This window comes from Paroedura picta, chromosome 4, assembly GCF_049243985.1.
Source record: "Paroedura picta isolate Pp20150507F chromosome 4, Ppicta_v3.0, whole genome shotgun sequence".
Classification (NCBI taxonomy): domain Eukaryota; kingdom Metazoa; phylum Chordata; class Lepidosauria; order Squamata; family Gekkonidae; genus Paroedura; species Paroedura picta.
Window position 1 is genome coordinate 69240308 of NC_135372.1, and position 22527 is coordinate 69262834.

Consider the following 22527-nt stretch of genomic DNA (forward strand, 5'->3'; position numbering starts at 1 on the left):
TCTGTCATGGATCTGGATAGTGAAGCATCAAACTCTGTTCAGTCATTGATTATCCACAGTGAAAACTGATTTTGGCTTCATGAAACCATTACTCATTATTTCAGTGTGAAATTTTTCACTGCAAATTCAGTTTCCTCTAGAAGAATTTTAGAAGCTAAGTGAATTAGAGGGACATTTTGTAGCAATTAATGGGGTAGAGCCAATGTAAACAGAACCAGGAACATGTAGACATACTGGTAAGAATTTAATGATAAAATCTTCTGAACTTTTCAGTTACTAGGGCCATATAGCTATGAACACCCTTAAAATGATTTGTTGTACAATCATATTTCCCGTTTTCTACTTCCTGTTTTCACAGAACAGACATTAAACTCGTCTCTGATCTCAGCTTGCTTTTAGTGTCAAATAACGCTCTTGTTTATCCCATAATTATTTTTGAGTGACACAGGCATAATGGAGGTCAGAGTTAGACACTTCTTTTAAAACGTCAGTCCCATTTATCTTCTTCAGATACCATAAACTAAAATAGCCGCAAAAGGCAACCACTGAGTAATGATTATCTAATCATGAAGAGACATTTCTTCAAATGAAACACATTAAGCCTAAATGGCATTTAAAACAAAGCACTGTATTTAATTGCTTTGTTTTAAGACAAACGATTTTCTTTTCAAACTCTTGCATGCTGTAATGCTTTGCAAGTATCAGACTTATAAATCACACAGTAGCATAATCATACAGAGAAAATGCATATTTTGCTGGCAGCCTGTTCTCTCAAAGGCTTATGACATGAGAACTACATCCAGGAAAAGGGTGGATGTGCATCCTCATTGTAGTTTTAGGCTAGGCTATATTTGGTAGGAGTTTGTAAAAGGTAGCACTGAAGTCAACTTACAGAGATGATGTGCTGACCTGTTGTATATGTGACACATTTTATGTTTTCTATTTCAGTGATATTGCTTTGTATCGTGGAAGTTGTCATTATACTGATGTTAATATTTCTGAGAAATCGAATCCGGATAGCTATTGCACTGTTGAAGGAAGGTAGTAGGTAAGTAATCTATAGACATAAAATCGTGACCGTACACAGTGACAAAATGCTGAAGGTTTGAAAGAATCTCCCCAACTCAGGGCCAATTACTGCTCTTGCTCAGGATTCTGCCACCCCCTTCCCTTTAGTGCTGCTGTGAAGGAAGCTTCTAACATCTCCTGACTGATGCAAGGGACACTTTCCCAAGAGCAACGCAGGGGAGTCTGTGAGTATGCATGTGCATTCCTTTCGAGAGGGCACACTTTCTCCTTCTGCCTAAAGGTTGCCTGATACGGAGGCCACAGAAAAGCCCTTCCTACTTGAAATACTGCTATGGCTGGCCCCGCTGCTGGATGAAAGACACAGCCAAGCCATGTGTGTGTCTTCTCCATCACTCTCTGAACATTTGAGGCCTACCAGAGAAGGTTGTTGTGCAGATGAAACTGGATACTGTTGTGAGGGTTGTCCATGAATAGTTTTCAGAAGCTGCAGGTAATGCAGAATGCTGTGGCTAGATTGTTGGTTGGTTTTTACAATTATTTTAGTAAGTTGTAAGCTGCCTTGCGTGCCACAAAGGAGAAAAGCAGCTAATACCACTCCTTTTCAGAGTTGCTTCCACATAGTGGATTAGGCCCCAATCACCATTAGCTTACGTGCAGTTTTAAATCCCTGTTCCACATGGAATGGGCCCAGTGCTGGTCAACCCACAGTTGCCCCACAGCAAAGGAATGTGGAGCAATACATATCCCATTCTTTGCAGCAGTACAACAGGGTGTGAGCTGGGACTGGGCCATGGAGAAGTGTGAAAACTCAGACCCTCCCCAGGTGTACTTTCTCTGTCCTTGCTCCCACCCCTTGAACATCACTTCCATCATCCTCCCCACAACTCCCCACAAGCCGTAGGTAAGGGTGGTATTAAAATATCTTTAACCGCTCCTGAGGTTAAATAAAGCCCTAAGGGCTATTGGGGAGGAGTTAGGGCGGGCTCTGTCCGTGATAAAAACTCAGAGGGGTGAATCAGGAGCCTCGAAGCGGCTCCTGATTCGCCCCTCCAAGTGCCACTCAAGGGCCAAGTGGCCAATGGGGAGGCGCGCGAAGCGCCTTCCAATTGGCCCCTCACCAAGACAGACCAAAATTCCATTCACCCAGCCCAGTCTGGCTGCCAGTCTGCTCCTGACCACCGCAGGGAGTGGAGGTCAGCAGGGCTGCCAAGGGGGATGAGAATGGAGGCTGTGCCAGCCCTTTTTGCCCCAAGGCTGTCCTAACTGTCATGTCCAACTGTAACTTTGCCTCAGAACCCTGACAGAGCTGGCAGGAGGCTGCAGAGTGCTCCCCCTCCCCCCTTCAGGCCTGCTGCGAAGGAGCCTCTGACAGGCCCTGACTGAGGGAAGGAGGCCTTTCCAAGAGCAATGCAGGGGAGCCTCAGGGCATAGGGGTAGGCATTCCTTCGGGAGGGGATTTCTCCTGCCAAACGGCTGACAGGGAGGCCACAGAAAAGCCCCTTCTCACTTAAAATACGGCCCTGGCCGGGGGTAGGACACAGCCAAGCCATGTTTCTTTCTTCTTCACCACTCTCTGCAGATTTGAGATCACTGCACAGCATTATTCTGCAGAAGAAATTGGCTCTTTTGTCTCCTGCTTCATCTGCACAACAACCCTGTGCAGTAGGCCTCAAGTCTTTCAATTCAACAACAACCTGTGGGGGAAGGCTTAAATGTTTCTTCTCTACCACAACCCTGTCCAAAGTAGCCCTTTCTGCCTGAGGAGCTGATCTTTATACTCTGCAGGTGAGCTGTAATTCCAGGAGCTCTCCAGGCCCCACCTGGAGGTTGGCTACCCCTGGGATGGAAATATTCCTGGAGGTGGGACTTCAAAATCGTACAATGCCTCAGAATCCAGCCTTCAAAGGAGCCATTTTTGCCTGCAGTTGGGAGGGAGTGGTGCAGGTGTGTCCCTCCTGGGCTATGGGCTATGGCCAGCCCTTACCAGCAACTGTTTGTATTCTGGGGCGCAGACAGGCAGACCAGCATCAGTCCTGTGAGTCTGGAAAGTGCAGGAAGATCTAAATAAATATTTACAGCCTGAAACTGTAAATAGAGAACAAATAATCTTTGCCTGGCAAATAAAAAAAACAGTATAAAAAACCTTACTAAGGTCAAGACTGCTGTGCACAGAGAGTCTTCCTCTTAGGGTTGCCAGCTTCCCTGTGAGGCTCGCTGCCCCACCTCCCTCATCGGGAGTCTGCTATGGGGAGAGAAAAGGAAGACGATTGGAAAATGCTTTGAGACACCTGAGGCCTGCTGGGTCACTGTGGCCCATTCCCAGTTCTCTCAGACTGTCACAGCCTCACATACCTCACAGGTTGACTATTGTGGAGAGACTAATGGAAAAGGTGTTTGTAAACCGCTTTGAGACTCCTTTGGGTAGTAAGCAAAAGGGTACAAAAATCCGTTCTTCTAAGGAGCAACCATGAAAGAGCATGTGGGGACATAACATTTTATCAACAGTGAAAAAATGGAAAAGAAGGAACAGGGTGGATACCTGTGTACTGTGACTACCCTATGTGTATTAGAGCAAAGGGGCATTTCGGTGAATGTGGCCTAATTCACACAAGAAGGGAAATGACGCAGAACTGGGAGGAATTGGTTGCCATATAATCTTCCCCTAAGAAGAGTCTCCAGTCTGATTTTCCCTTCACATATCTGAGGACATGGCTCTGGAAAGCTCATCTGTAACCACTATGCCACAATTCCCAAAGGTCAGTCCTCTCCCACACTCAACGAACATTCCACACCACAGGTTCTTGACACCCATATCTCCACACCCATACCCTCATTTGCCACCATGCCCCCACAACCTCCCAAACAACACACACATTCAACCCCAAGCTTTTACAGACTGGACAACTCCTCTTCCCACTGCCAAGCTCTAGCGCCCGTTGTATTCTTGGATACAACGGGCTTTGCCCCTAGTAAATAAAAATAAATAAATAAATAAATAAACTTCCCCCACCCTCTGTGGTGTGGGATGGTTGGTAGGTGCTTGCAAGTCTCTCTGCGATGCCTCGCTCCTCCCCCCATTTTAAATTTTTTTAGAAAGAGTTATTACATAATAAAGCAATAACTATTTCTAAAAAATAAAAAAAAATACAACCTTCTGCTCTCCCGTGGCTCCACAGTGTGGCATGGAGATGTGGGAAAAGATAGGGACAGCTATCCCGAGGCAAAAACCCAGAGGACAGGGCATCATAATGACTGGCTGAGTCCTCCATGTGGAAGAGGTCTGAGGGAGGACTTTTTCATTTTATAGAATTTGTTAGCTATTCTACTTGGTTTAGTATCACTTCCTGTCAGGCAGCGAACACAGAGGAGAGGATGACTCCCTCACGTGGTGCCTTATATAAGGCACCCAGGCCTCATCCTCCACACTGCTGTGGGCCCGCCCAGCTGGGCGCACATACAGCCAGGCCCAGCCGCCGTCGTATCTTCTTTCTGTGCTGATCCCTCTGCTTTGTCAACTGGTGGCCACTTCTAATTCATGGCTGCTCTTTATTATAAACTAGAACAGATATTTTGTTCCAGCAGCAGCCTGTGCATGATTAACCAAGCATAAAGATTTCTTGCATTTATTGTTAGAAACACCATTACACCGTTAACAGCTTCATCTTAAAAATGCTAGAATATGAATATGAGCCTTTCCTTTGTTAATGTTCTTTGTAGTTCACATCTATTCCCCTTAAGCCACAACAATCAAAATAGAACGGATTCTTACGAAATAAAAAGAGCTCTTCAATTTAAATATGTAACGGTTCCTTTTTATTAAAGCAATAAACATGGAGATTAGCATTATTTGTTGAAGCATAGGCTTTGCTCTATAATTTTTCTCTTTTCATCACAATATAGAACAACTATTTATAATATGATGTCAGAATTCAAATAGGTACCAAACAGATCTGAAAATTGACAAATTTCTTTGTAATGCCCTATAGTTCTGCAGCTACAATCAAAGGTCACTTGAGGGTGACACTTTCTGATATTTATGCATAATGCATGAAAAGAAATGCTGCACATAATTATTATGAGATACAGTAGACTGCACCCTATAGTCAAGATCTTGAAAAATAAGTTGCTAATGACTAAGAGTTAAATGATTTTTCCTAGTTCAATCTAAGTACTTTTTAATAAAACGACAATTTATATTAGCAGTAAAGCACTTGCAAGCTATTACTAGAACAGCTAACAAGCAGTGTGTTGGAATAAACTGTCCATGACTTCACTATCAACCAACAGGCCTATCATTAACTCCTGGAAACCACTGATTTATGGTGATTAAGTAGCATAAGGTGCTACTTTTCTTCAATACCTCATAAGGTGCTTCTAGCTTAAGATATACATTGCCCAGGTGGAACTGTTACAGTCTGACCAGCTTTCTATCATGCAGTGCTTAATTTCCACTAGAGTTCAGTGATGGATCTTTTAAACTAATGAAGAGCGAAATTATATGTAGAAAACAGTCCTTTTATTTCTAAAGGCCATGCCAAAATGTTACTTTGGTCAGACCCCACCTGGCATACTCTGTTCAGTTCTGGAGGCCTCACTTCAAAAAGTACATGAACAAAATTGAGAGGGTTCAGAGTAGAGCAACTAGAATGATTCGGGCCCTGGGGACCAAACTGTATGAGGAAAGGCTGAGGGACATGGGAATGTTCAGCCTAGAGAAGAGGAGGTTGAGAGGGGACATGATTGCTCTCTTTAAGTATTTGAAAGCATTGTCACTTAGTGGAGGGCCAGAAAAGGTTCCTATTGGCAGCAGAAAATAGGACCTGCAGTAATGGATTTAAACTATATGTAGAACGATACTGGCTAGATACCGGGGGGGGGGGGGAATGTCACAGTCAGAGTAACAGTAGTAGAACACCTGCTTGCTCATTGAAGATCCCTGGTTCTTAGCACAGTGTCTGAGAAAGGCAGTAACAATTGTAGACTTTAAAAGGATGATTCCTAGTAGGAAGGTAAGTAAATAGCTTTTAGTAAACAGCCTTTAAGGACTCCTATTTTATTTTAAGATTATTAAAGTTCGATGGATTAAAGCCATAGACTAGAAAAATATACACACCTCAGTTTAAATGCATAAAAATGATAAATACATTATAAAAGATAAAAGGGAAGATATTATTAATGGAAACAGCATTAACAACAGAGTGCAACAGAAAGTTAAAGGGAGAAATAATATGAAAATCATAAGATAGGGTTGCAAGCTCTTATTTGGGAAATACCTGGCGACTTTGGGGGTGAAGCCAGGAGTAAGTGGGGTTTTAAGTAGGGAAGGACCTCCATAATGCTATAGAGTCCACCTTCCAAAGCAGCCATTTTCTCCAGGGGAATTGCCTGGAGAACAGCTATAATTTCAAGGGATCCCCAGTTCCATCTGGGGACTGGCATCCCTATGAAGGAAAAAGTAGTAAAGAAGAAACAGTGAAAGACTATAAAGTAAGGCACACAAGAAAGTGAAAAGGACTCACAGGTAAAAGAAGCATACAAATTAAAATTCTGCATTTGTAATCTGTATTCCTTACAATTTTATATTTCTTTTTAGGGCCATTGGCTATATCATGTCTACATTATTCTACCCAATCATTACCTTCATTCTTATTGCAATATGTATTTCTTACTGGGCAGTGACTGCTGTGTATCCTTCTTTCAGTTAAAAAGTAAATGCACCTCAGATGTCTCATGTACTTAGTTCAGTGTTTTAGTATTGAGCCAGAAGAGCATCAAGATCCCAGCATGCTTCTCTGGAAGCTAAAGTACATGAGAAGAGGGGAAAGAAAATCCTAAGTGCCTCAAGAGGTTCTGGCTTTGCTGCTGTTTTTAGTGTTTGTGTCCTTTTCTGTGACAATGTGAAAAGGAATCAGTGTTAATATTGTATGGCTTGTGGAGATAACACTAAAATATCCCTGCAAGATTCACGTTCCATTCACATCTTAAGAGCTTGCAGTGCACTCATTACTATTAAAACACATTCAGTTCTTCATCGACTTCCTAACTCTCTCACTGAATGTCTGGGTAAGACCTAATTATATTGTCTTACTGATGAATTGAGTATACAACCTATAGGGAAACTTCTATTTTTTATTGCCAAAAGTTTTTGCATGAAGATATAAGCTCCCCAGATGATAAATACCAGCTGCTAGCTTGTTCCATCAAAGTGATCATCTAGAGATGCATCTCTAGATGATCACTTTGATGGAACCAACTAGTGACTAGTGTTTATCATCTAGTGAGCTTATATCCAAATGTAAAAAAACTTTTTTATTGGCCTGCCCAGTATCATCTTCTGCGGCATCCAACGGAGATCATTAAATCATATTGTTTCTTCTTCCATGTTAACTATGAAGCCAAACTTGTTATTTAAGCAAAGGTTGGCAATATTTTAATCTCCTGGTGAATTGCTTGCAGGCATAGCAAACAGTATTATAGGAAGTACATGCACACTGTAGTATCATCTGTTCCACATAATATATTTCTGGTAAGGCCTTGGAAGAGGAGCATGTTTCATGGCTTAAGTGCCACTCAGCACTTAACACCCATTCACTTAACACCCACTCCTGAATTCCTCCTCCTCCAACCAGTTTGCCTGTTTGTCCAGCAGTCAGCCTTCTATCCCCCACCCCTGACCACCTCCTCCTTCCACTTCCCTCAGAGGCTGCAGATCCCTGCTGCGTGATAGCTGCCCCTGCTGGTGAGTTCCCTGTTTGGGGGGCCACAGCCTGCAGCCTTTCCAGGCCCTTGGGGGAGGGAGAGGCCATCCACAGAGTTCTCCCCCTCCCCCAGTCTAACGACTGTTGTATTCCTGAATTCAACGGGCTTGGCCCCTAATCTGATGTATTAGTCATGGATTATGTATTATCTTGAACTGATATTAGTGCCAGATATATTTTGCTGCGTCTCTGTATTTGGAAGGGAATACAGGAGTCTCTAATTCTGTTTCCTACTTAACTCAATTAAAACAAGCTTTCTAGCTACATCAGGAGAACCAGTGTACAAAGTCATGGCTAATCAAACCTTGTGCAAGTATGCAAATCTGACTTGTTACCCAGAGGTAAGCATGTTTACTATTTACCTGCAAAGGGTCGTTCATTTATTATAAATCTGCAAAACCAGTTAAAAATTAATCTGGTATTTGGAATTTTATTCTTTATATTTATTTACTTATTTATTTACTTATTTATTTAGAATATTTGTATCTTGACTTGTCTGTTTAGACTCAAGGTGGCTAGCAATGCAGCAAGTTACAAACACATTTAAAACAAAACAATACAGAAGCAACACTCACAGTAGAAACACACAGCCAGATATGTTACCCACATTACTATTTATTATGTAATTTTATTGTAATTTCTTGTGTTACAATACTCTTGAAGTACTTGTGTTTAGTTACTGCTAGTCATGAGGTACTGAGTAACCCAGGCCACTAGTGCTTTATGTCAGTTCCTAGGGCATTTTATATTAGGGCAATCGGGACTTACCCGGGTGCGTTTGCTATCACGGGGAAGCCCTTGCTGCAAGAAGACTTGAGGGGTGGGGACTACATGTCCCATAGTTCCCTAGGTCTACGGCAGGCAGCTGGGGGATGCTGGGAGCAGGGGGGCCAGGCTGTCTCCTCCCAACCTCCTCTCCCTTATACAAGGTGGGGAGAGAGGCGCACACCTCTTTCCCTCTTCCCTACTGCCGTGGTTGCCTACTTTTCATCCCTGTTTTTGTAGTTGTTAAATCTGTGTTTTTGTAGTTGTTAAAACACTATTATGTGGAATTTATTTGTCACAACTTGTAGGATTTTGGCATGGGGAGGAATTGTGTGAGCAGACCTAGCCTGCATGCTGGCATGCTCTAAAGAAGGGGGCCTCCATAAGAGACTGTGTGTAGGTGGAGCTGGGTGGCCATCGCTCATGGAGGAGGGGGCCTTGACAGCAGAGCCACATTCCCAAGTGGCAAGGGAACCCGGCACAGGTTCACACCTCAATGGGTTCCCAAAATGCTTCCACCTCCCTGATAACCAGATGGTCGTTGGAGAAATGGGGAGCTTGGTGGGGTGCCAGAGAGTCCTGTGCATGCTTGCTGGAATAATCACATGGCTGCCTTGTGGCCAGATGGCCATAAGAGGGCTGGTCCCTTTTTCCCATGCTTCCCAACACTCAGTTAATAAAGTTCTGGCCTACTTTAATGCCAAAAAGAAGATGACTCCGTGTCCTTTGTTGCGAAAAGGCAAAATAAATTGACTGCATGGTCAGAATCAAGATTTAATTTAAAGATAATTTTTGATTAATAATTGCAGTAAGATATTAGATACCAATATGAATTTTATATTTGATACTTACAATATCTTTCTTGCCACCAAACAGACTTTCAACATGACGAATGTGACCAAGCTGTGTCCAGGGGCCCAGTGTACCTTTGCTTTCTATGGTGGAGAAAGCTTATACCATAGATACATCTTTGTTTTTCAACTCTGCAATGTGTTTGTATTTCTCTGGCTAGTAAATTTTGCAATTGCACTAGGTCAGTGTACCCTTGCAGGTGCCTTTGCGTCTTACTATTGGGCCTTTAGAAAACCTGCAGACATTCCAGCATGCCCACTGTTTGCTTCATTTGGGCGAGCAATACGGTAAGTTAAAGAATAATGAAGTCTAAATTTGCATTTGTTTGTCCTCTTAAAAGTGGGCTTCTGCTTTACTGGGGAATGTAGATTTTATAGTTAAGATGTCCAAAGGCTAATTCATAATGCAAGCATATCCCTTTGGACACAATAGTTATTATAAAGGTGGTCGGGTGTTAGACATATTCCTGTTATGATAGTTTTTTATTGTATTTATTTACTTTATTTTTAGCTTGTGTTACTCACTGAGACTCGTAGTGGATTATAGAATATTAAAAGATGAAACTAAATGCCATAACATAATAAGTGAATAGTGCAATAAGACTAGTATTTCAGAATTAGAAAACAATGAGAACAATAATAGAATTTCCAGAATTATTTCTTAGCGCAGTTTCCCCAGGCCCTGAAGAATTCAAAATGGCACAAAGTCCCATTGGTGGGTTTAAATCTTGGACAGTCACTCAAAAGACATGACTTTTTGATTTATAAGGCAGCCCCACCTCTTTTGAGCAGGGTCTTTTGCTCACTGCTGCCCACCTGGCTTCTCTTAGTCATCACGGGACTAACCAGTCACCATTTATTTATTTATTTATTTATTTATTTATTTATTTATTTATTTATCTATCATACTTCTATACCGCCCTCCCCGGAGGCTCAGGGCGGTTTACATTATAACAGAAAACAATACATAAAACAATATATAATATATAAAATATATATAAAATTTCAGGCTAAGCAGGACATTTTTGGGTTCCTTCTGATCGGAACTGGGGGAGGTGCTGTTTTTTATCTGCTTCATGATGTCTGGGTTTGTGGCTGGTATATTAAATAGACCTGATTAAAGATTGTGTAGGCCCTAACTAATTTAGCAGGGATCAGGTGGGCTAGCACCAGCTAGCACCCTGGGACACCAAAGGAAATAGGGGGAGCATCTACAACAGTGCAGCAATGACTGTGTGGCAGGGTGCAGCTGGAAAGGAGTGATGTTTAGTGCTCAACAACATCATTCCAGACTTGGTAGTGCAGCACATCAGGTGAGAGGAATGGACCTGGGCACCTCTACACACATTGTGCACAGGTAATGAGAAACTAAGTGCACAGAAGACGTTGGCTGTATTTGGAGTCAGAGCGGGTCTGGCAGGAGAAAGCAGTCTTCACACAGCCCACCTATTTAAATACATTAGCATATTTAAATATTACATCAGTTTAACTAAATAGTTAAACCCACAATTGTTGTCTTCTTTGAATTAGTGTTTGGGATAGGTGACTAAGGCAGGGTATATTATAAACAATACAGAAAGTAGAATTACAATGTTTGAAGACAACAAAAGTAGAATTACAATGGTAAAAGCCAAATGATGCCTACAATAATTGCTGAAATATATCTTTAAACTTACCAAGCTGTCTAAAATTACCAGTACAGATTTTAAGAGTAAATGCTTTATATACATGTTTCAGTATAGAAAATTAGTTATTTTGCAATCTTTGGCTATAATTGAAAAAAATCTCAGACATTTCCACGTTTTGTATCATAATTGCATCTATTATTCCTAAAGTAATAATTACTGAGTTTTACCGTTTTATTTCTACTAGATATCATACAGGCTCCCTGGCATTTGGCTCCCTAATTCTTGCAGTTGTCCAACTTATTCGAGTAATCTTGGAATATTTGGATCACAAACTAAAAGGTGAGTTTCCATAACATTGTACATACCCTCTTCCCTTTTTTGGAAGATAGTATTTTGGTCAAGAAAAGCTTAGAAACATATCTAGGACTCATATGAATTTTCATAACCCTTATTCATATGAAGCAGATGTGAGTTAAAAGCCTTTGTTTACTTTTAGCAACAAGAACAACTATGTCTCTTACACTATGTATGGTTCTGATGCTTTGAAGGGATTAACTCTTGTATGGTAATTGATGGTTTACTGTTTTCTCTCATGAACAGTTTAGGTTGTCTGTATTTCATGCTATTGCATCTCTGGAATAGTAATACAATGAACAATGTAGAGATGTTTTATATTTTAAAAAGACCAGGTGTAACACAGCACAGGAAAAGCTAGTGCCAACATTGTTTGGGTACATGAAAAACCACAAAATGCTGCTGGGCAAATCCAGTGGTATGTTTTTACATTGTCATGCAATTGAAATACTAATAGCTGCAGCTATTTTCAGCATACATTCTGTTGCAAATTTATTTATTTATAGCCTGTCCCTCTTGAACCAGTCATCTCAGGGTGACCCACAAGTATCTGTACACCGCCCGTGGCGCCGCGGGCGCCACGGACTAAATAAAAGAGTAAGGGGTTCTGGGGCGGGATGTGTCCGGGATGAGGAAGGGTCCGGATTGGACCCTTCCTCATGACAGACAATCGGAGGGACCAATCGGCAGGCGCGAAGCGCCTGCCGATTGGTCCCTCCGATTCCCAGCCCGAGCAACTGCGAGCCGCGCGCAGCGCGGCTCGCAGTTGCTCCCGGCCTGATGCGGTGAGAGGCGCGAAGCGCCTCTCGCCGCATCAGACCGGCCCCCGAGGGAGACCCCGGCAGTCGCGCAGAGCGCGGCTGCCGGGGGCTCCCTGCCCGGCAGCCTGATGCGGTGAGAGGCGCGAAGCGCCTCTCGCCGCGTCAGGCTGCCGCCACCGAAAACACAGAACTCCAGCTGCTCACCTGACCTCCAAAGCCACAGCCTCCGAGGCCCCAAGGGAGCCTCCGGCAGTCACCGCAGCCCTGGGAGCCCCGGCAGCCGCAACATGGAACCAAAAAACAAACCCCGGAGCAGCCTTCCGCCCCTTCAAGCCGGCGCGCCGCCGAGAAGCGGCAGGATAAAAAAAAACAAACCCCGGAGCAGCCTTTTGCCCCTTCGAGCCGGCGAGAAGCGGCAGGATAAAAAGAAAAAAAACAGAGCAGCCTTTCGCCCCTTCAAGCCGGCGCGCCGGCGAGAAGCGGCAGGATAAAAAGAAAAAAAACGGAGCAGCCTTCCGCCCCTTCAAGCCGGCGCGCCGGCGAGAAGCGGCAGGATAAAAAGAAAAAAAACGGAGCAGCCTTTCGCCCCTTCAAGCCGGCGCGCCGGCGAGAAGCGGCAGGATAAAAAGAAAAAAAACGGAGCAGCCTTTCGCCCCTTCAAGCCGGCTTCGTGCCTCCCGAGGTATTCCTTCTGCTTCCCAGACCCAGCAACTGCAAGCCACGCACAGCGCGGCTCGCAGTTGCTCCCGGCCCGCCGCCCGAAGCCTCCCTGCTTCGGGCCTCCCGATCCAACCCCCTCCAACCTCGCCCGGCTGCTGAGAACACGCCCCATCCCCGGCAAGCCCCAAGAGGCAGCAAGAGGATGACGCCAAGGCCGCGGCTTGCATGCCCTGCCCACGCCCGCAGACTGGAGGAAAAGCCCGACGCGAGAGCCGCTGGCCGCCGATCGCCAGAGAGCCGGTGCCCGGAGGACACAGACGCCGGGAGAGGCACCCGGCCCCGCCCACCCGTGCGCGCACCCCGCGCCATCGCTAGCCGCCCGACCCCGCTCTCTCCTGAGCCTAACCTCTGCAGTCTCGCCCAGATTCGCCCAGCTGCCGCCATTGGCTGCAGAGCCACCCACACGACCCAACAGCCTCTGCAGCCGCTACGAAGACGAAGACGCCCCACCCACGACCAGGCCCAAGAGGCGGAGCCCGCCAGCCGCGCCCGCCTACCACCACCAGCAGCAAAACAACAATGTCACGCCCGCGGCTCACGTGCCCTGCCAAGAGCCAATGACCGCCCAGAAAGCCCGCTGCGAGAGCCGCTGCCCCCCCGCCGCCGATCGCAAGAGGGCTGCTGCCCGAGAATGTGGACGCTGCAACAAGCACCTGGCCCCGCCCGCACCCAGCACCGCCGCCGCCAATGAGCTGCCCAACCCCGCTCTCTCCCGAGCCCACCTCTGACGCTCCGTTCTACGCAGACACCACCAACGGTAGGAAGGCTCCAAGCACGCCACCTGGCCAGCCTCACCTGCGGGGGGCCCGGTTTGGATGCTGCCAGCCGGTCCGGGAAGGGTCTCATGGTGCCTAGCTCCCGCTGTATTTAGGAGACAGCGGGCTTATTTACTAGTAAAACAATAAAACCATCAAATGATCAATAACACATAAATATATTTAAAATTAGTTTTAAAAGTATTAGTATGGTACCATCCTGTTAATTTGCCTGCAATTTGCCATCTGATACAGCCTTCCCTTTATGGAGAGGGGGGGTATAGGAGGGGATAACCACTCTGGCAGGGGAGGCCCATAAGATGTTCCATACTGGCCTCAACCATACACTTGGTGGAACAGCTCCATCTTGCAGGCCCTGTGGAATGTGGCCAGCTCCAACAGGGCCCTGACGTCTTCTGGGAGCTCATTCCACCAGGTAGGGGGCAGAGCTGCAAAAGCCCTGGCTCTGATTGAGGCCAGTTGTACCTTTTTGGGGATGGGGACTGTGAGTCGGTTGGCCATAGCTGACCAAAGCATGCTCCAGGGGAAATATTTAGATAAGCAGTCCCTTAGATACACAGGTCTCAGACTGTGTATGGCATTAAAGGTTAGCACCAGGATCTTGAACCAGTCTCAGAACTCAACTGAGAGCCAATATAGCTATCACAGTATTTGTCTTATGTGTGTCCCAGTGAGGTCTTGCACAGCAGCATTTTGGACCAGTTGTAACTTCTGGATTAGAGCCAAAGGCATAGAGTGAGTTACCATAATCCAGTCTAGAGGTGACCGTTGCATGGATCACCATTGCCAGGTGCTCTGGGGACAGATAGGGCGCTAGTAGTTTAGCTTGGCAGAGATGGGAAAACACCATCTTTGTTACTCTTTTGACTTAGTCTCCATAGACAAGGAGACATCAAAATCAGGCCAAGATTCCTGGCCATATGTGCAGTTGTTCCCCATGTGGGGAGGACACGCTTCCTGCTTTGGACTTTTCCTCCCCAGCCACAGCACCTCCATCTTTGAAGGGTTCAACCTGAGATGACTAACCTTGAGCCACTTCACACATGTAGATGCTCACAGACATCTTGAGCCATTTCCACCTCAAGGTCAAATCATCTGGCCAAAGAGTCTGGAGGGACATCCAGTGGTTATCCATCAGGAGTCAGAGCTGGGTGTCATCTGTATATTGATAATACCCAAGCCCGTAGCTCCAGATCTACTGAGTAAGAGGGTGCTTGAAGATGTTAAATAATGTTGGGGAGAGAATTGCCTCCTGCTCTGCATTGGAGTTGGCAGAGATGTGATTGATTCTCCTTGATTGTGACCCTTTGTCCTCGACTGTGGAGAAATGAGGTAACCCACTGATAACTGTCCCCCATATCCCCATTTTGATGAGGCAGCAAGCAAGTAGCTCATGGTCCACCATGTCAAACACTGCCATAGCAGTATTGACCCAACTTGGTCCAGCTGTCTCAGGAAATCATCCATCAGGACAACTAAAGCTGTTTCCATTCCATGGCCAGGATGGAAGCCTGACTGGAATGTTTCAAGGACTGACACTTGTTCCAGGTATGCTAGAAACTGGTCCATGGCTGCTTGCTCAACCATCTTTCCCAGTGACTCAAGATGCAATACGGGGCAGTAACTGGCTGAGTCGTGTCCAGTGGGTCCAGTGATGGCTTCAGTAGAAAGCGAACTATTATCTCCTGTCAACCATCTGGGAAGGTCCCTATATTGAGGGACTGATTTTTTAAAAGTGGTCCTCCCACCCTCTCACCACTCATTTAAGTAGCCACATGTAGCAGGGTGAAGCTAACAACCTGTCTACCTCTGGATGAGTGGCCTGAAGCGGTCAAAAGTCCTCTCCAAAGGTGGCCAAGGGGCCTCTGGCTCTTTTACTGTATCAAGAGTTGGGGGAAGGTTGTGGCGGAGCAGCGAGATCTTGTCCGCGAAATAGCTCTTAAAGCTTATGTTCATTTTACTACCATTTAAGCGCTCTTCTTCTAGGGTGGTAAGTGACTGAATTACACTGAACAATTGAGCTAGGTTTGAAGTCGTGGATGCAATGGAATTCTCTCTTACCCACTTTCATTGCCATCTCACAGGCTTTCATAAGTGTCCCGTAATACGTTACTGCCCCATATTGCATCTTGAGTTTCTTCATCACGAATCTTCCTCCACTCTAGCCATCTCACCTCCAGTTTCCATTAGTGCACCCCCTTGTGTAATAGGGGGCTGGGTTAGGTGGGAGAAAAGGAGGGTTTCAGGGAGCGATCACATCAATATTGGTTGACATCCAGCTATGCCAGAGCAGGCAATCAGTGACTACTAAACACATGCAAAAACCCTGGTACAAATGCGGTTTAAGTTGGTATGGGTGAAGTCCTACACGTAACTAACTTTTTTTTACCAGATATGTTCACTTTTCATTTACGCAGGGTCGCAGAATGTTTTTGCTAAGTTCCTGCTTTGCTGCTGCAAGTGCTGTTTTTGGTGCTTGGAAAAATTCCTTAAGTTTATCAACAGAAATGCCTACATCATGGTATGTATTTTCACTGTCATTTCCTACTATGCAGTGGTGTCACCATGCAATGTTTCATAAGTTGCAATTTTCTAAGTTAGCCCCATGTAGAATGAAGTCTTCTGATCTAGGCTTGTTATTATAAAAGAGTTAGTCAATGATGGGGGCACATCTATAGGAGAGTTTGTTGTTAGGTGTGAAGTCGTGTCCGACCCATTGCGACTCCATGGACAATGATTCTCCAGGCCTTCCTGTCCTCTACCATTCCCCGGAGTCCATTTAAGTTCACACCAACTGCTTCAGTGACTCTGACCAGCCACCTCATTCTCTGACATCCCCTTCTTCTTTCACCTTCAATCGCTCCCAGTATTAGGCTCTTCTCCAGCAAGTCCTTCCTTCTCATGAGGTGGCCAAAGTATTTGAGTTTCATCTTCAGAATCTGGCCTTCTAAGGAGCAGTCAGGGCTGATCTCCTCTAGGACTGACCGGTTTGCTCACCTTGCAGTCCAAGGGACTCGCAAGAGTTTTCTCCAGCACCAGAGTTCAAAAGCCTCAATTCTTTGACACTCAGCCTTCCTTATGGTCCAACTTTCACAGCCATACATTGTAACTGGGAAGACCATAGCCTTGACTAGATGCAAAAGATTGTCACAGGAAATCTTGAAACCATATGTCATGTATCTTTAAACCGCTCGGGGAGCAGTATAAATAATTGGTAAAGGGCTAAGTGGGTGGAGAGTGGGCAGGGCCAGGCCAGGCGAGGGTCCAATTGGAAGGCATGGATATTGTGTCATAGACACAATCCTCCAAACCAGCCGTTTCTTTCAGGCGCAGACTGATACCTGGAATTACAACTGTTCTTCTTTGGAGGGTCGATTATTTGGCATTATACTCTGCTGAGGTTGTTTTTCTCCCCAAACTTTGCCCTTCCAAGTCTCCACCTCTAAATCTTCAAGAATTTCCCAATTTGCAGCTGGCAATTGAAAGGCAAACTGATCATTGTAGATGGAAGATCCATTGTGATTTTAAGAAATCTCCAGATTGGCAACTCTAGAAGTAAAGAAGCAAGGAAAGGGGAGAGACTGTGGGGGCTTTCAGGAAAGGGAAAGAGGAAATAGCAAGTGAGGGGAAATTATATGCCTGGCACAAGTATTTGTGGGTTCCCACTTGTATAAAATAATACTTTCCATTAGAAGGTATATGCAAATCATTTTAATACGAGGAAAAATATACAGTTTCTAAATTGCACACCAAACACACAACATCTCAATCTCTAGCTAATAAGGGCAGGGCAAGTTGGATACATTGTCCATGGATGATAAACCGTATGATTTCTTTGTCCTAGATCCACTGATATCATCCTTGTTAATTCATATGTGGCCTCCATTATTGAGTTAAATGCTCTTGATGTTTTGCAGATTGCAATATATGGTAAAAACTTCTGCACATCAGCAAAGGAAGCTTTCTTTCTGCTCATGAGGAATGTGGTAAGGTAAGGAGACCTACCTTCCATTTATCTGAATAACTCCATGCCTTTCCATTATATTTTACAAAAATACTGAACCTAGTAGTTACATATTGATGACATCTGATCCCAGAACTTCAGACACTCTTCTTCAGTGTTCTCATATATTAAAGAACATGGCTGAGAGAACAAAACCCTGTGACTTTGCAGGACAAATCCATGGGTACTATATGTGCTCTCAACCTAGCCTCAAGTGAAAATAAATGATATTGATTTTGTCAGCAAAAAAGAACCTTGCAAAAATTTCACAGCTGAGGTTGTTTAATTTCTGTGACACATTTTTTCTAAGGGCCTTAAAGTAGTTTTCTAGTCTTACGGTGACTGTAAGATAATAAGAGAATGGCTTATTCAGCTCCTTGTCTTGTTATCTTCCTGCATATTATTATAATACTGCATATTTGGACTTATGATGCTATTTACTAATTTGCTACTCTTATGATCCCTGTTCCATTGGCTGAGAAAATTTGCATGCACATGAAAGCTGTGCCACTTGATTAAAAGGGTGCCACTTGATTAAAATTTTGTTGTACAACTTCAGAACAACATGGCTATCCCTTGAATCTATTGTTATCATCCTCATTGCAGGGGGGGGGCAGTATCTTCGTTTTCCACATCCCAAATGTTTGATTCTTAAAGTGCAAACACTTTTGCTTTAGGCAGAGCTTGTCCATCATCACACTGAAACATCTTGTTATGTTGATGCCCAATGGGACATCTTGAACTAATTTCACAGGGAAGTTTCCCAGTAATTTTAATGCTGGTTGATAGAAGAATTGCTCCACCTTTTGGAAAGGAAGGTTATTGCAATAAGTATTTATTCTTCAATGCACAGAGTTGCAGTACTGGATAAAGTGACAGACTTCCTACTTTTCCTGGGGAAAATTCTTGTTGCTGGAGGTGTGGGTAAGTCAGTAAATCCTTTTAGTCTAATGTTTTTAATTCGGTCCTAGTAAACAGGAGACATTTGACAGAGATCTCCCTTGTTTGTGCCAGATTGATGGATGCTAATTCAGACCCTGCAGCCTTTCATAACTTGAACGTTGCTTAGGTAACTCATTACAGGACAACCTCTTGACTGCACTGCCTCTCAGTGTGTTCATTAATCAAATAAACAATTATTTAGATAGTGTTACATTAATATATATGTAAATAGGACATGCAGCAAATTCAGACAAGTGAAAGGGAATTCTTAACCTGTTGATTTTCATCTGAAAACAGCTGCCTAGTCATCTTTTCCACCAGATGGATTCCAAGACCAGAAATAAGCGAAACCAGGGAAATATTCCTTTGAAAGAGGCAATTGCAGGTGAAATCTCTGGGAAGGGAAAGAAGAAGAAGAAAAGTTGGTTCTTATATGCCGCTTTTCCCTACCCGAAGGAGGCTCAAAGCGGCTTACAGTCACCTTCCTATTCCTCTCCCCACAACAGACACCCTGTGGGGTGGGTGAGGCTGAGAGAGCCTTGATATCGCTGCTCGGTCAGAACAGTTTTATCAGTGCCGTGGCGAGCCCAAGGTCACCCAGATGGTTGCATGTGGGGGAGTGCAGAATCGAACCCGGCATGCCAGATTAGAAGTCCGCACTCCTAACCACTACACCAAACTGGTTAAGTACTATCCTTGTCTTCGCTGGAAATGTTCTCCTCTCACACACACACACACATGCACACACACACTCCAACTTGTAAATTGGAGACATGGGTTTGCTGAGACAGCATATAATTTCTACCCTTACGTAGGTTTCAGTAATGAAGAAGAGTTCTATAGCTGAAGGGCCAAAGAGACCTCTTTTATTTCTTTAAACTAGGCTTCAAAACCCACTCAAAAAAGAAGCCATTCCCTCCCTCCTCCCCCCAGCAACACCGTTGCTGGCCCTGGGCCCGCCTCTGCGAGGTGGCGGGGGTGCTCCATGGGCCCGTGATAGCCCCCCCAGTGGGCCACCCTCACCTACAGCATGGCAGGGGCCACGGAGTGATGCCACCACTTTTGCATTTTAAAATGCAGCGGCCAGTAGGTGGGGGAGTTCAGTGGAGGTAGGGGGATTCCTGGCAGGGTGCGAGGTTGGGGGAGTTGGGAGGCGCTTGGCACCTCCCGAGTGGATCAAATGGTGGGCTGGGCACTTACGTAGGAGTCAGAGGCTGGGAGTTCCCCTTCGATCATGGCGAGGAGCGAGTTGGTTGGCGATGTTCCTGCTGCCTGTGCGGCAAGGCTCATCGGCGCGCAACGCTCCCCTGGGGGATGGATGGGTGGGAACTTCAGCCAGTCCTGTGATGGGCTTCACACCTTCCTATTGGCCCCTCACCCAACTGGCTGGAGCTCTTATCTGTCTGGGTGAGGGGCCAGTTGGAAGGCCCTTTGTGCCTTCCAATTAGCCCCTTACCCAGACTGGTCCCACCCACTCTCCTCCCATTTACCCCTTAGCAAATTATGAAGTAGGAGCAATGACATGTAGAGAAGGTAATGTGCCATTAGTTTCACGTCTCTGCTGATAATGCATACTGCTTTTTCCAGTTTGCAAGTGATTATTTATCTGTAAGCAGTAGCATAAACTAAAAATAAGAGAAGTAGAAGTGTCAAGCAGAAGCAAACAGTCTCAGTGAACCTCTGAATGAATTTGGAAAGAAATATGATTTGGTATGCCCCCCAATTGCCAATTTTAAATTGTACACCAAACACACAACATCTCAAACTATTTAATTCTCCACCTCAATGTGCAACTTTTCCTGTAGGTTATATATTGAAGTCTCACATACAGATGTTCATGTGCAATGTGAAGCAAGGAATTAGTCTTCTCAATTATTTAGGTACAAAAAGCTGCAAAGCAAGTATTTCAGAAATATGAGCTTGGGATGGATTTCAATTTTCTCCCTTCTAAAGTTTTTCATCCAGATCTAACTAGAGATCACCTATCCAGAATGTATTGGGAATTATACATGTTCTATGCATGGTATTTGAGTGCACTAACTGAGCATTAGCTAACACTAGTAACAGTAATGTGCTGAATTTAGTCACCTCAGCTACTCCCTTTCCATTGAACGGCTGATTGGTAATATTAAAACTATCTAATTGGATTAGTACCTTGGGAATGGAACCTGCCAGTATGTACTTCAGCATCAATGCATTCCTTTAGCATTGCATCATCCATGAGCCTTCTCTTCTATTAAAGGAACTTCTTGCCTCAATGGAATGCTTCTTGCACTAGAGAAAACATGCAGAGACCTGCAAAATAGAATTGTACCAGTATGTCTCTTTTATATAAGTCCTTTAAATTGATGGTGTCTCCTGAGTTTGATTTACTGTCCCATCTCTAATATATTGTTTGTTGTTATTACACATATATTATTTTCTAGCTGGAAAAGTAAATGAAATTTGTCTGAAATGCAAACTTTGAAATAGTGTGATTTATGTTTTCCGTGTGCTTAAGGATAGATCCCTTGAGCTAATTAATTTACATTCCTCTCTCTGTCTGCTTAGCACAGATGTTATCATGAATTAATATCTCGATCGTTGAACATGTTCAGTCAAAAATATGGAAATAGTTAACATGTTTACCTCAAGAGAAAGACTTTGTTTCTTGTATCTCTTTTAACATTACATATAACTGTATCATTTTTATTTAGAAAACGAAACCTAATTTATATCAAAACAATTGATTAATATCTTCTTATTGCATGAACATATCATAGATAATTAATATGAATATCAATTTTGTCCCAATACAGATACTGGGAATAATGTCAGGATTTTATGGATTTAAATTGTATATTGTTTAATTTTTGGTTTTACCCCTTATTAAGTCCCATTCTGAAGGAAGGCAAGTATGGCAACTTAGCCCCATTCCTGCTCTCAGATGCAGGACTTGCTTCCTTTCCTACTGAGCAGCCCCATTAATCTTTCCCCCCCCCCTTATCTGAAGATTAGGGGTCAAGCCAGTCACATTCAGGAATACAATGGGCGCTAGATTGGTGTGTGTGTGTGTGGAAGAACTCTGTGGATGGCCTCTCCATCGCCCCAAGACTGGAAAGGCTGCAGGCTGGAGGACCCAGGCAGGGAACTCACTGGCAGGGATCTGCAGCCTCTGATCCTCAGAGAGAAGTGGAAGAGGGAGGTGGTGGTCAATGGTACAGGAAAGAAGGCAATTGGCTGGCTGTTGGACAGACCGGCAAGCCAGTGGAGGAGGAGGCACTCAGGGGTGGAACAGCTGAGTGGCACTTAAACCATGAGACATGCTCCTCCTCCAAGGCCTTACCAGAAATATATTATGTGGAACAGATATATGGCTGTCTAGCCTTGTAACTTTATTGTATTTGATGCTGGCTCAGCCCAGGAACTTGAGGGAAGAGGCAAGATCATCCTCCTAACAAACTTCTAAAAATGGCACATGAGAGGCTTTTCAAAATTCAGAATTAAGCAAAATATTTAATTCAACATAGAGGGGGAATTCTGAGATAAAATCAGGGGTAAAATGTCTTGTGGTGAATCAAAGATAAGTGTGAAATAATTCATTATAATCACAAATCCCAGCTCATATGTATCCAGTGAGAGTTCTTAAGCTTTTCACAGTCTTAGAATCTTAGAAATGGAAGGCTTTTATTTCAGTGTTTCCTAAACACTCCAGGTCATTTTCTTGAGTTTAACTCAGAAGGCAGGGATACACTACCGAGTATCCAAATCTCTTCTCTGAATGCTCCAGGGATGACTCCAGTATTTCCCTTATCAACTGAGCAAGGAATCACTTCTTATTACATGTATGCACAGTACTTATGAGTTTTCATAGCACAGTGTGTCACAGCACGTTAAATAAATATACACAGGCTGAAACTAGGTAGTGGTTTTAATAATTGAAAGTATTTGTTTGCATGTA

General features: G+C 44.3%; 1 protein-coding gene across 6 annotated transcripts in view; it reads left to right on the plus strand.

The window, feature by feature from the left end:
* SLC44A5 (solute carrier family 44 member 5) overlaps positions 1-22527 on the plus strand; it is a 223836-nt gene that overhangs the window by 189084 nt on the left and 12225 nt on the right. For all 6 annotated transcript variants that reach the window (XM_077333307.1, XM_077333305.1, XM_077333309.1 and 3 more), the window contains 8 exons: positions 949-1048; positions 6623-6715; positions 8041-8128; positions 9429-9691; positions 11276-11370; positions 16060-16163; positions 17560-17633; positions 18499-18569. In XM_077333307.1, the coding sequence (XP_077189422.1) occupies positions 949-1048; positions 6623-6715; positions 8041-8128; positions 9429-9691; positions 11276-11370; positions 16060-16163; positions 17560-17633; positions 18499-18569 (888 nt within the window). The remainder of the gene's footprint in view (positions 1-948; positions 1049-6622; positions 6716-8040; positions 8129-9428; positions 9692-11275; positions 11371-16059; positions 16164-17559; positions 17634-18498; positions 18570-22527) is intronic.